Source organism: Capsicum annuum, unplaced genomic scaffold, assembly GCF_002878395.1.
Source record: "Capsicum annuum cultivar UCD-10X-F1 unplaced genomic scaffold, UCD10Xv1.1 ctg1744, whole genome shotgun sequence".
NCBI lineage: Eukaryota > Viridiplantae > Streptophyta > Magnoliopsida > Solanales > Solanaceae > Capsicum > Capsicum annuum.
In genome coordinates this window covers 1,033,445-1,048,513 of record NW_025823104.1, presented here as the reverse complement: position 1 = coordinate 1,048,513, position 15,069 = coordinate 1,033,445, and the positions used below count along the sequence as shown (strand labels likewise).

General features: G+C 35.6%; 1 protein-coding gene across 1 annotated transcript; it reads right to left on the bottom strand.

The window, feature by feature from the left end:
* Nucleotides 1–1,500: 1,500 nt before the first annotated feature.
* Nucleotides 1,501–13,706, bottom strand: LOC107867948 (beta-glucuronosyltransferase GlcAT14A). The gene is made up of 4 exons (XM_016714454.2): nt 12,777–13,706; nt 12,612–12,687; nt 12,401–12,516; nt 1,501–2,434 (listed from the first exon to the last, which is right to left on the bottom strand). The coding sequence occupies exons 1-4, from the start codon at nt 13,366–13,368 to the stop codon at nt 1,920–1,922; spliced, it is 1,299 nt and encodes a 432-aa protein (XP_016569940.1). The 5' UTR covers nt 13,369–13,706; the 3' UTR covers nt 1,501–1,919.
* Nucleotides 13,707–15,069: the final 1,363 nt, after the last annotated feature.

Genomic DNA, 15,069 nt, shown 5'->3' with positions numbered 1-15,069 from the left:
TAAATGCAATTGACTATTATTATTAAAAGAAACATTCATGAAAATCTACAAGTAACTTATTGTGGAAAATGGGTCTACTAGATTAAAAAAGAGCTGGAGGGTAGTGTCTCAACTTGGTGTTTTGTATAGGTGGCCCTACTTATTAAGGATAGAGGACATAGAGAGCCAGAAGAGAGAGAAAAAGTTCGGTATATACATCCAGTGTAAATGAAGTGTTGGGGGAATTCTGTCACGGAATAATGGCACAAGGAGCCATTCTCTGGATTTAGAATTTAAAGTAACATACTTTATTTGTGGGTTTCCAACTTATAATTCTTATATATTTACTAGTTTTTTCAATATAAATTCAAGAACTGTACGAAAGTTACTGGTTCCCGGGAACCTGCACCAAATACTCTACATCCGCCCCTAATTCTCCCGCGGCACAATTCCCTTGCACTTCTCTGCATATTTGCATTTTGTTCTTGCATACATAATCACCACGGTTTTAAAAGCCATTCCCTTATTCGCGTTATATTATTAGGCCAGGAAAAAGCGTGAATTAACAGCGGGTGTTACGATGGAACGTGAAACAATTGTCCCATACAAAAAAAAACACCTTTTCTTGGAGTGCATTCATAAAAGGGAGCAAGCGATGCAAGGAGGAACTTGGGTAAAATTTGAATCCCACGCCACTCGGTGCACATAAACGTCATGATAACTAGCTTACAATTCTAATCTTATGGCCAAAAAGTTCATTTTACTATTGTGAAGTTTTATGTCCCTTTCTTTACAACTTGGAACTGTAGTAATTTCCTACATTGCTTTTTATTTCATGCATTTCACTATTTGTGAAGCTTTATGTCCCCTTTTCTGTACAACTTGGAACTGTAGTAATTTCCTACATTGCTTTTTATTTCATGCACTCTTTTAATTACCTTTTGCAGGTGCCGAAATATGGTTGCTGGCTTGCAAATGATTCAGAGTAACTGGCTGATGTTGAACTTGGGATGTCTAGTGCTTAATCAAGGAAAACATATACTCTCATAACCTTATGGTCTATTTAAGTTCCAAACGGGTGAAATCTCAACGAAAATTGTACTGCAAAGAGATAATAGACATTTAAGAGGCTCAATGACTCGGAATCTGTCTGCGCCAGAGAGAACTCTAAACACACAGTGCTGGGTTCCTGGTCAACCAGGTCATGTTCCACATCATTCTATCTAATCAGAAATGTGTGCCATGCAAAATTAGAGATTCCCTTTTATGGAAATATTCACAATTATACAAAAGAAGAAAAATACTCTAATTTATATTCGTCGAAAGAGTTCTAACTTTATAAATAGACAGTGTAAGCTGCTAAATACTCACATGCAGGCACTAACAACGTCTAAGGAAGTCTCTTAACGATGCTACCAAACAACAGCAGGTGCAGTTTAGGATACATTCATTCACCACCAACAAACTCCCCTCACCTCCAAATGAAGAAGTAAAAGAGAAAGTAAAACAAACAAACAAACAGAAGAAAGAATTCCAAGATCAGATTATTTGCATAAAGTCAGATCCTATTTAACATTGTTTACAACAAAAAGGGGTAACAAACCTGCAATACTTCTCTCCATGAGGGCTCACACTACAAAAATTCGCCATTCTAGTAAGAAAAAATTTCGGCATAAGGGAATTCCAAATCCCTTGCAATCCTAGAGGAAATAGGTGAACGTTGGTAGAGCAAGAAACCACCAAATTCACGTGCCCTTGCTTTTCTGGAGCAATACTCTACATTTGCACGTCCTCCTGCAGTATAACTAGTGACTCTGAATCTCGAAGCAAATGGTATGGTATACTCAAGGAAGTCTCACTCTCACGAAAGAAAACCATTAACTCATAACATCACCTGCTTTCCTTATATGAAGTCTCACAAGGAAAACCACTTGTTTTCATTATATGCACTGCCTGGGTTGAAAACTGTCATTTGACAAGAGAGAGCCTATCAAATTTTCCAATCTCTTTGCGCCTGCAGTAGGTCTAAGGACAGTGATATTACCCACTATGGAGCATGGATTTGATCCATTCTCCCGGCTCCCTGTGCACCAGCCACCAGGGACAAACATGCCTTGACCTCGAAACAGAAGTTCATTGTCAATCTTGTCGAGCACTGGATCATCTTGATGGAACTTTCTTGCAAATGGTGCATTACTGTCAACCATCTTTTCCATGTCATCAAGTGTAAGGTAATGAGGATGTTGCTTTGGAGGGTTATCCCACAATATAAAGTGTAGATCACTGTTTACTGTGGTATTGCGGAACTCCTGAGCATTACAGACAACAGTGTGGAAATAGCCTTCTGGAGTTGAGATGAAGTTTGCATAGTACATAAGTACAGTTCGAGGCACGTTTTCCCATCCCCATATGCAGAAGTCAATGAAGGGTCGAGAAAGGGCCATCCAAGCAGACCCTGTTAAGAGGCAAGAGCAAAGTTTTAGCAATTTTGGGGAGTCTTAACAGCAAAAAGATCTAGATGAGGAATAAATGAAGCTATTGTTCCATATGTTAACTCTTGTTTATCATCTGTTCCTTTCCAGCCTGCTCAAAATAATCATTAATAAAAGTAAAGTAATAAATGACAGATTCCCTTAAATAAGAGTGCTCCTTCCAAAGTCCAAACTTCATGTAAAATAGAAATACAAAGCTGCTACAAATTTATGTTGAAAGTTAAAAAGATGAACTTTAAAAGATCTTTTTATTTGAAGATAACAAACCTTTAAAGATTTTACTTTTAGAAGACTTAATAATCTTTAACCAGTGAGCATATCCACCAAAATAGACAACAACAACATGCCCAAGTGAAATCTCACAAGTGAGGTCTAGGGAGGGTAGAGTGTACGCAGACCTTACCAAAATCTCGTGGAGTAGAGAGGCTGTTTCCGATAGACCCTCGGCTCAAGTGCAACAAATCCAAGTAGAAAGAAGAAGGAAACGGAGAAGAAAATATAGCAACTAACAAGGAAATGGTGCAAAGTCTACCAGCGGGAAAGAAAGCAACAACAAAATAGTGAGCTAATTGAAACACAATAAACAACATATTATGACTATCAAAAACAATAATAACCAATGATAAATATCAAAAACAAGAACTACTATAATACAGCTAGTACAATGACAAACCCCAACCACCCTAAGCAAGACAACACTCCACTACCTACTAACCTTCTACCCCAATAAGTGTTCTCCACATCCTCCTATCTAAAAAAGGTCATGTCCTCGGTAACCTGAAGCTGCACCATATCCTGTCTAATCACCTCTCGTTTATCATGTTGTCCAAGTCAGTACTACTCAAACAAACAATGCAATTCAGACATTTATATCCACATATACACTTTCTTGGTTGAAATTGTCCATTAAGCTAAAGGAATAGCACAAGAAAAATCAAAGTTGACACCAAATGGCATATACAAATCAGAAATAGGCCCGTGCCCATTTACAATATTGAGAAATTGTATTCACCGAATGAACAATGATAATGCTAACTACCACTACTTGTTTGTATGCCAGATGATATTGACTAATTCACTCAGCTACTAGAACTTGTATAATACATTTATCTGCAAAAATGCGAGAAATAAGGTTTTAAAGGAGGTATGAAAAACCAGAGCGACAAGAAAGATGTGTTTTTCCACATGGTCAGCAGCACGGGGACCAAATACTGAAAGCTAAAACTTGAGGAAGAGAAGGACTACCTATACTAGCTGGCTTTATCCGCAAGATCTTGGGCAAAGACGTAGACAACCTCCTTTTGCATTGCCAGCTCGCTATGCGCTTGTGGTGAGAGATTTTAAGACGGTTCAGGACACGATGGACAATGCCAAGCACTGTGAAGGAGGCATTGTTCAGCAGGGGTAATGGAAAATGGAGGAGTGCATGGGAGGCACTCAAGTGGATTATATGGAAAGAGAGAAACCAAAGAAATTTACATGAAGTAGAGTTTCTGAGTTGTCTGTTGGTGCATCCATGAGGTTCTGATTTTTATAAATAATTGGGTTTTTTTTATATTAAAAATGGTCTCAGCCCATTGTTGGGCCCTTTATTAAAAAAGCAAAAAATCAATCCGAAACTATACAAAGCTTAAAAGGGGTAAACTACATAGATGACCTTTATAATGGGTGGCCTTATTTTCTTGTCCCTCATAAGAATGGTCTTATAAAACTAGCCTCTCTTCTTTTTTTTGATATAGAATAATTACCTATTTGCCCTTCAATATCTCAAATATTTTTAAACAACTCCATACTTATTTATCTTTCAACTTTTATTTTTTCTCTTTTTCGTTTTACTTTAATTTTTTATCTTTTCTTTTCTCTCTCTTTTCTTTTTAGTTTTTCTCAATCCTTACTTTTTTTCTCTTTTCTCCTCTCAACTTCTATTTTTTAAGGATTTTTTTCTCTTTTTTAATTTTACTTTGAATTTTTATTTTTTTTATTTTTTTTTCTTTTTAGTTTTTTCAATCCTTACTTTTTTTTCTTTTTTCCTATTTTTTTCTTTTTATTATTTCTTAATCTTTATTTTTGTTTTGTCTCTTTTTTTATTTTTTCTCAACCTTTATTTTTTTCTTTTCTCCCCTCGGCTTTATATTTTTTTAATTTTTCTTTGATCTTTTAAAAATATTTTTCTTCTTTTTTCGCAATTTTTTTTTTTCTTTTCTTCGATTTCTTCCAATCAAGTTACGCCTCATGGGCAAGAGTTGACACTACCATATTGTAGAGGCAAGACTTATGATTTCAAATAAGAAGTTGCGTTTCATAGGGAAGAGTTGACACTATCACATTGTGTTTTAATTTATGAGAAGTTCTATAACTCTAATCTTAGAGGCACTCAAGGACTTACAAACAATAAATTATGCTTCACGGGAAAAAGTTGACTCTACCATGTTATGTTTTCATTTACGAGATGTTCTACAACTCTTGCCTTAGAGGCAAGACTTAGCTCAAGGACTTTCAAACAGTAAACTATGTCCCACGGACAAGAGTTGATACTATCACGTTATGTCTTCATTTATGAGATGTTTGCAAGACTTTGCTCAAGGACTTTCAAACAACAAATTATGCCCCATGGATAAGAGTTGACACTACCACGTTATATCTTCATTTATGAGATGTTCTACAACTCTTGTCTTAGGAGCACAAAATATCCTAAGAATTTTCAAACAAGTTGCGTATATTGGGCAAGAGTCAACACTAACACATTGTATTTTTACTTGCTCTATAACTCTTATTTTAGAGGTACAACTCAGCCCAAGGACCATCAACCAACAAGTTATGCCTCATGGGCAAGAATTGACATCACCACATTATGTATTAATTTATGAGGTGCTTTACAACTCTTCCCTTAGAGGCAAGATTTAGACCAAGGGCTTTCAAGCAACAAGATGTGCCTATGGGCAAGAGTTAACCTAACCACATTGTGTTTTGATTTATAAAATGTCTTATAACTCTTATCTTAGAGGCAAGACTTAGTCTAAGGACTTTTAAACAACAAGTTACGATTCATGGGCAAGATTTGACACTATCAAATTGTGTCTTAAGTTATGAGAGATTTTTTTTTCTTTTTTGAGAAAGGTGCCATAAATTTATGAGAGGTTTTATAAATCAAGCACTTTCAAACAAGAAGTTATGTCCCACGGGTAAAAGTTGACACTACCACATTATGTCTTGATTTATGAGATTTCTATAACCCTTACCTTAGAAGCACAAATTAGTCTAAGGACTTTCAAACAATAAGTTACGCCCCATGGGCAAGAGTTTGACACTACCACATCGTGTCTTAATTTATGAGATTTATAACTCTTGCCTTATAGGCAAAACTTAGCTGACAAGTTACGCCCCATGGACAATGATACGAGCCAAACGGGCATCCTAGCTTGCGGGGACATGATTGGAGACCAATACGTAAAGGCTCGAGCTTGGAGGCTGCCCAACCAAGAGAACAAGCTTTGAAGTGTCAAGAAGGCTTTAAAAACACTCCAAAGCCGCCCAAGTCTACACTCCAAGGCCACCCCTCTTGTGGCTTTCATTAAGAGCCTTTTGGTCATTTACTATGTAATAAGTTTAGGACTATAAATAGATGTTATTAGGCCATTTGTTCATAATTTTGATGGTTTTTTGAGAGATAAACTCTTTGAGAGTGTCTTGCAAAGTGTGGATTCACTTGTGGCAAGTATGGAATCACTTGTGTTGGTTACTAGTTTAGAAACGGTGGTTGCTTGGGGATTCCGGTTCCCTTGAGGTCTCCATAAGAACTTGGTGTTGTTTGTAAGAATCTTTGGGTCTTAATGTTTGATACATATTTTGGTTCTTAGATTTGTGCATTCGTACGTCAAATTAATCTATCTATTGTTTCGTTTTGTTGTTTGCTATCTTGTGTTCACAGTTTGTTGTTGAATCCGTAGTTTGTTGTCCATCTTGTTGTCGTGTTTGTGGTTGTTTTGTGTCTATTGTTGGCTGATTTGGTACCATTTGGTATCAGAGCTAAGGCTGATTTTGTTCCCACAAGATCAATCTTAGGCTTGGTTAGATGAAAAATAAAAAAAAGAATAAGTGTTCTTGAGTTTGGTGTTCTTGGCCGAGAAGTGTGTCATTGTTGTTGTTGTCTTGGCCGAAAGTTTGAGTCTAGATCTAGGTGTCTTTTACTTGATTTGATTGTTTCATGTGTTAGCTTTTTGTCTTCACTAACACTTTTGAGTCTAGATCCAAGTTTTGAAATTTGTTGTGGTATTATTGTTGCAGGTTAAAGAGCTTGAACGTTGTTGCTGCTGTTGTTGTGGATCCAAAAACTTGAAGGTGTTGGTTTAAACTTGTGTTGTTGAGATTGTGTTGTGGGTTATTCTTGGAGGTTCAACGTGAGGTTTAGGTTTCAAACTTCTATTGAAGTATCTTGTTGTTCTAGACCAATCTTCATGTCTAGTTGTAACAAGACTCTTCAATAGTGTTGTTTGATCCAAAAATCAAGAGAAGGAAGTGAAGTCTTTGTGTTTGTCTTGAAACTAGTCCCAAAGGCCTACCAAAAGGGAAGGGGGACAAAACATCTACCAAAAGTATAGTTTCCAAAAAAAAGAAAGACCACTTTCCTAGGTGTACAAAACACGAAAAGTCCACCAACCCTCAAAAAAATGTCTTGCCCAAAATGTGTAAGACAAGTCAAACCTTTTTGAAAGGTGAAAACGGCTCCAATCTTGTTGTTTTCATCTCCAAGGGCGATTATACCACTTCAAGAACCGAAAATTGAACCAAAATTTCAAAGTTGGGAAAAATAAGAACCTTTCAAAAATCGCAACCAATTCTAGATCGCCACCTCACCAATTTCTGTACAATACCAAAATTTTAGGCTCAAATTTTGGATTCTTAGTTTCTTATTGTTGTTCCTTACTTTCGTTTATCGATTCTAATGCTAATTGACAAGCTAGTACTCATCTACTAGATTGTAAGATAGTTTTGAATCCGTTTGTTCGTGTTTGCGTTTTGTTGTGTGCTTTTATCGTTTTTGTGATTCGTTGAAGTTTCTTGACTCAAAGTCTGTGTATATTTTCTTTGAGTTGTTTCAAAAGAGAATCTATTCCGACCTCGAGCCACAATTGGTACCAAGTATTCTCTTTGGAGTACAAACGAGATACCAACACTTGCAATACTTGTGAGGCCCATTGAGAGACATTTCAAAGTGTGAGAGCTTGAGAACTTGTGACGATGTTTTCTTTTCTAACATTAACTAGTTTGCTGTTTTTTGTATTCTTGTTTTAGAATTTCTTTTGTTAAGTACTATGGCATCAGAAAAGGTGAACATAAATGATTTGATGGCTGTCATAATGAGTGTTAGTAGTCAAATGGAGAGAATGGAAAGAATAATGGACAGAATGAAAGGAAGAATGGAAGGGACGGAGAGCTCTCTTTGCAAGAAGTTGGATAACTTGATAGAGCATCCAAGCATCAAGTTTCCGTGAGTGGACATGCTCCACATGAGCTACAAGGTAATCAAATTAACTCTTGCACTCTAGTGAATGAGGCTAGTAACCAACTAAGTGTGAATGATAGTTTGTCTTTAGGTGAGCCGAATGTTCTTTCACTTTATGATGATAATGTACAACTTGAGATTGTGGATACACTAGTTGATCCTAATGATGACAAAATTGACTCTCCTAGCAAGATCGATTTGTGTCCACCTAGTGTTGAAGCTATTGTGACAAGTGAAAGTACATTGTCTTGTGGAAGTCATGAAGATCAACTTGTGTGTGAAAATGATAATGTTGAAAAAGTTAGCTAATTGACTAGAGAGTACCCTCTAATTGTTTTTGTTGTTGACCATGCTAGTATAGAGGGGACATATGATTGTATTAGTGATAGTATTGGGGAAAAGAAATGAGTCCTAAACCCGTGTCCATGGACACGCCACCCATTTGATCCCGGTGATCATTTGAAATATGGTGATGATGATGTATTTTGGAATGACTTGAATGTTCATGGGATGTGTGGCCATCCTATCTCGGGTTTCAAGTCTATTTGTTGTTCCAAGAAGAGTATGTTTTCCACTTGATAAGCAACTCTTGTTCCTTGTTTCTTGTCACACTTATGTGGATAGACTAGTTGATTCTTTCTTGGAAGGACGAGGGTAAGAGGGAGATGCAGTATTTAGACATGGTGTCTTATGATTGGGAGGGTAGTCTACTTCCTAAAGACTCCTTGCTTCCACCCTTAGTTGGTCCAATATGTGATGATTTGCTTGGTTATGTTGTTAATGGAACTCACTTAAAGGAAATTTTTTATGTTAGTCATAGCCAACTCCTTTGCCCTTTAAATGTTGACTTTTCTCCCAATGTCGTGAAGGATGTTTGGTTATATGTGAAGTTTGAGCAACCTTGGCAAGATGCTATAATTGATTACACTAACTCTAACCCTCATACCTTGAGGAACTTGTGTTTGCTTGTACTTCCTTGGTTTTGCAAGGTTTGGATTCGAGGTCGAATTCTTTTCAAGAAGGGGAGGATGATACGAGTCAAAGGGGTATCCTAGCTTTCGAGGACATGATTGGAGACCAATACGTAGAGACTCAAGCTTGGGGGCTGCCCAACCAAGAGAACAAGCTTTGAAGTGTCAAGAAGGCTTTCAAAACACTCCAAAGCCGCCCAAGTCTACACTCCAAGGCCGTCCCTCTTGTGGCTTTCATTAAGGGCCTTTTGGTCATTTACTATGTAATAAGTTTAGGACTATAAATAGATACTATTAGGTCATTTGTCCATAACTTTGATGATTTTTTGAGAGATAAACTCTTTGAGAGTGTCTTGCAAGTATGGATTCACTTGTGGCAAATGTGGAATCACTTGTGTTGGTTACTAGTTTAGAAACAGTGGTTGCTTGGGGATTTCAGTTCCCTTGAGGTCTTCGTAAGAACTTGGTGTTGCTTGTAAGAATCTTTGGGTCTTAATGTTTGATACACATTTTGGTTCTTAGATTTGGGCATTCGTATTTCAAGTTAATCTATCTATCTTTACGTTTTGTTGTTTGCTATCTTGTGTTCACGGTTTGTAGTTGAATCCGCAGTTTGTTGTCCATCTTGTTGTCGTGTTGTGGCTATTTTGTGTCTATTGTTGGCTGATTTGGTATCAGACAAGAGTTGACACTATCATATTGTGTCTTGATTTATGTGATGCTCTATTAGTCTTTTGCCTCTAAGACAAGACTTAGCCAAGAACCTCCCAAAAGAACAAGTTACACCCAATAGATAAGTGTTGACACTACCACATTGTTTCTTGATTTATGAGATGTTCTATAACTCTTGCCTTAGAAGCAAAACTGAACTCAAGGATTTTCAAACAAGAAGTTATGCTCCACAAGCAAGACTTGACTCATATTGTGTCTTGATTTATGAGTTCTTCTATAATGTTTGCCTTAAGAGTTAAAAGACTTATCCTAAAGGACTTTCTAACAACAAGTCATGTCCTTAAATTTGTTTTGATATCAAAGAAAGAAGATTTCTTTACAGATTATCCAACTTTTTATTTATCAGCAAAATATAATAAAAGTTGAGAAAAAAGAAAAAAGAGAACAAACAAAATAGAGAAATAAAAAAAAAAGATTGAGAAAAAAAGAAAAAAAAGGTTAAGATTAAAGAGAAGAATAAATAACAAAAAAAATAAAAAAGAGATTGAGAAAAACAAACATGAGATGCAAAAAATAAAAATAAAGTTTGAGAAAAATGAAAAAGAAAAAATGAGAAAATGTGAAATGAGAAAAAATAATAAAAAATAAAGATTGAGACCGATGAATTAAAAAAAAAAAGAGAGAAATGAATAAATAAATAATGTTTGAGAAAAAAAAGTAAAAAAAAAAAAAAGTCGAGACAAATGAATTAAAATGAAAAAAATAAAAGCTAAGGTAAAAAAATTTAAATAGAAGTTGAGAAACAAATGAGAATAAAAAGTTTAAAGGTGTAGAGAGGCAAAAATATACTTGTACCATACATAAAAAAGAAGGCTAGTATTTAAAACTTTTCTTATGAAGGTCAAAAATTCAAAGCCATTCACTATTCGGGTCATCCCATATAATTTCCTAGCTTAAAAGAGGTCAAAGCCCAATACTTGGCCCAAACCCGAAAATAAAAAGGGAAAGCTAATAAACAGAAAAAAAGATCAAGAGGATAAGAAAAATCTAGAAGGAAACAGCTCCAAGTCCGATCACCCATCGTTTCCTCTCCCAACTCACTGTTCATCTTCTTCCTTGGAGAAATCGATGAAGCAAAATAGGGACTCCCACCCAGCAGCTCCATGAGTCAGATTAACCAGGAACTACCTAGCTTGGAGTGAATCAATCAATTGTCAAAACCTCTCACTGATGCTATGATTCAATCCGTTGAAGAAATTCTTCAGCTTGTAGTTTGTGAATCTGAGCAAGTCAGTCATGCAGATGATGGGATGTACACCTCACCACAACCCCGGAAAGAAGTGATCTTACTACGACCTTTTCACAGATCTAGTTTTCTTTTAGGGCTCAAGAACACAAAAAATTGGGCAAATCAGTCAACATCTGGCACTGATGAGCTGAGGAAACAACACCTAACCTTTCTACGCTGTTTACTTTAATTTGACCATCTAATTGGTTAATTTTTTTGTAGAGAATCATATCTTTTTTAGGTTCGATACTTTTCGGTATACTACTAAAAGAGAGTTGTTCCCAACATTAATAAAAAAAATTACCCAGTCAAAAAATTGTATAAAGGAGCTGTTTCTCTGTGTTATATATGATGTTAGCAAAACATGTCAATCCTCTTTCCTCGATCCAATGTGACAACTATAACAAGAAGCATAATTTAATGCAGCAGAATGAAACTAAGGTGTGTAAATTTAATCTATCACTTGATACAGCTTCCGGAGAAAAGACCCCAGAGCTTCAGGTAAGCAATACTTATCTAATACAGTCTGCAGATTCTGCATCCAGAGGTTTTGGAAGCACTGAGAGCCATCCCAAAACAAATGCGACTGCGGTTGAAATCAGGCACCAATTCCTTCACTTGAAGCATCATAATCTTTTTGTGTTAAATACAGGGATACGGAATCACCTGCATCATGCCTGGCGTGGTCCTTTCTATCAATCTCAACTACCATAACCCCTAAACTCACATGGAGCTCAAAATATTTCCAAGAAAGTTCATCAAAGCAAGAAAAGTGGAATCATGTTGACCACCAATGCTTCTCTATAATAAAATTACCAATTCAAATATTTTATTCCTGCATCAGATCCTCTCGCTATACTTGTGATTTCTTTGTTATAGCTGAGACATCCTCTGACTTTTCATTTTGGACTCTTCTTAAACCTCCAGCTGAAGGTTTAGCTGAATATGTTGTGACTAAGAAAAGCATCACTTTTCTTTTTAATTATGGGGATGGCGAGCAAACTTTGCTCGTCCAGTATCTTGTCAGAGAAAGAAGTCAAAGGGGAAACTTTAACTGCATTAGGCACAATGGTTGAGCTTGTTTATAGCACGAAATATAAAATCCTCAAGATCTCATCCATTCATTCCCTATCCAACGGACTTTCCCTATATGGTAAAATCTATACCTCTACCAGCAAGTCAGAATTTGGGTTTACTGGTGTAAGAACACGGATAGCACAGAGAGGAAGATCGCGCTATACAGATACAGAGGAACTGCTGTACATTTTTCTGCTAAACGAATTTGATCTGTCAATCTTTCTTGTCGAACTACACTGCGTATCTTCTTGTTGTTGTTGCAATTAAGATATTTTGCAATAGACAGAATTCAAGACAATTCATTGTAGCAAATGGCGGGTTGGAATGAAATCAACATGCCAGTATATGTGAAGCATAACAAGAACAAAAAGTTCAAATCTTTCAACCTAAGCACAGAAAGAAATGATGGCAAACTCACCTGTAAAAAGCTTGAAAGCAGTTGGCACACTCCTTCTCTGTGTAATCCAGAAAACATCAGATTTCTTAGTCATGTACAACCCCAAATCAATGGTGATCGGCTTTGCCCTTTGAAACCTTAATAAATAGAACCCAGCAAAATAAAAATCACCCAACCAAATCAATGCCTTACATCCCTATTCAAAATCATGACAAAAGGAAAACGTACTTACTCTTTCCACCCAATATCACTAGTGTGATCAATGAAGTTAAGATCCCGTGGTAAACGCGAAAATGCATGAATAAGATCTAATCAGCCAAAAGAATTCAACACTCCAATTAATCAAAAAAATCAGCAGATAACCAACTGAGATCTCAATAAGCATAAAGGGCCTTACCATCTTGCGTAACAAGTGGGTAATCAGAAGCACTAAGGTTAATAAACCAATCCCATCCCACATCTTGTTTCAACAGTATAGCAGCAGCATGAAGTGTATTAGCTACCATAGTTGGCCCACGATAAGTCACAAGATTAGCTTTACTAATCATCAATACATTCTTGAATTTCCTAAAAATTGGGGCATTCACAACAAATTTATGCAAATCAAGCCGCTCCTCAGGAGATGACTCAGCATCAAGATGCACAACATATTGGTTATTGGGATGGTAAAGAGCTTGAAGGGTCCGCTTCAGCATGCATCCGTCACCTGCAGAGCCGGAGATGAGATAGGCGAAACGTGGAGAGGCAGGGATGGCGGAAATGGGTAATGTATGAAGCTTTGATTCCACAAAAATGGCAGCGGAGGCGGAGGCGGACCAAGGCGTTGTGTAGTGACGGTAAAGGGAGAGTAGAGGAATGCCACCACTTGGTGAAATTAAGGTTGTGAGAAACAAGATGAAGAGGGTAACAACTGAGCCAATAACAAGTGGAAAGATCCATTTACGCTCCGTTAATGGTGGATATTTGTAAAAGCTTTTGAGCTTCTTCATCTACAGTAATTTATTTTTAGCGAACTAAACAGAAGTAAAGAAACATGGTCGACAAGTGTGATCAAATTCAATTGATGGGTTTAAGAAGAAACCTGATCTAGAAGAATTGTGGAGGTTTGGAGTGAAATGTGAATGTTTGGAGTTGTAAGTTCGATAAATGGGGGACAAGATACAAAGCTTTCCAGAATCTGTAATATTTGCAAGATGTATAAAATTAGTACTACAAATTTTGCTTAATAAGAGTCAGAGAAAAGATATAAATACTTCTTCTCCCAAATTTTTAAAAAGTCTAATTGTACGGGCTTTCTATTACCATCTTTAACAATTTAAAAATATTATAAATACAATCTATTTGATGCTATCTCACGTATAAGAAGAATAGGTGCAACACGCATCAATCATTGCCTGCCAGATGTCCGATTAATTTTTTTTTCCTCACTTTATTTCATTCTTTTTTTTCTCTATCCTCCATTTTTGCTTAAACCCTTCAAATAATCAAAATCAACAATAGCTCAAAATTGTACCACCCATATATTTTCTTGATCCAAAACAAGTCAAAATTTAATCAAAACTCAATAATTATTCTTCAACTCCAAAATCAAGCTTTCCGATACTAATTTACATGAAATCACTATTGTTATAAGTATTTTGCCTACCACCATTGTAGCCACTTTCAAATCATCATAATTTGTCATTAAATTATCATTTAAAAATTAAACCATTACAATTATAATGAATTGAAACTCCATTAAAATGACGTTTTCTTGTACTGTTATTTAGCCAAATAACTTCATAATAAAAACTAAATAAAAAATAAATAAATAAATAGAAGAATAATGAGGTATTGAGAATAATTTAAGGAGAAAAAGAGCTTGAACAAATAGAGAAGAAATAAGACAAAGGGAAAAAAGAAAACCAAGAAGTTGTTGAAAATATTGAAATGAAGAAAATATAGTGGTCATAGGATGAAGAAGATAAGAGGGGAAAAGAAGAATTGAAAAGTAATTTAAATTAAATAAAGTAAAAAGGAAAAAGTATTTTTAAGGAAATAAATATGAAAATTAAAAAATAATATTTTTTTAATCTCATCGCATGCTCTATTCAAGAATGAAGTACACTCTCTACACCAATTGAGCTCAAGAAGGGGTATTTAATGATTTTAACTAGTTTTATGGGATAATAGAACCCTTGCAAATTTTAATAGTCTAGTTGAAAATTCAGGACAACTTCAGTGGTGTCTTTATGCCTTTTCTCTTAGAGTATAATTGTGGTAAGTAAAAAGATAAAAAATGAAGTTTGGCTTTGCTGGCTTTGTTATAACAGGGTTGGAGGGCACTGTTTGTATTGTTTGATTTAGTTACTATATTAGGGTTATATAATATAGTATATGCATCCGCGTGATGCGTGAATCGTATTAAAAAATAAACTGTAGAAACTATTATGTGTTAAAAAATAGTAGAGACATAAGTTTACAAGCAGAACTTTGTTTATGAAAAAAAAATTAGAACAATTTATTGCGATTGAACAGATAATTTAGGTAAATACAAGGATAAAAGTTAATAATATATAAAAGCATAAAATATTTAATAGAACTAGAGTCAAGATGAACAGGATATTTTATTATCAAAAGTTCGAGAGAAATTAATAAATTACATTCCTTTCTTTCTTTCTATCTTAAGCACACGAAGATATGTTTTTTAA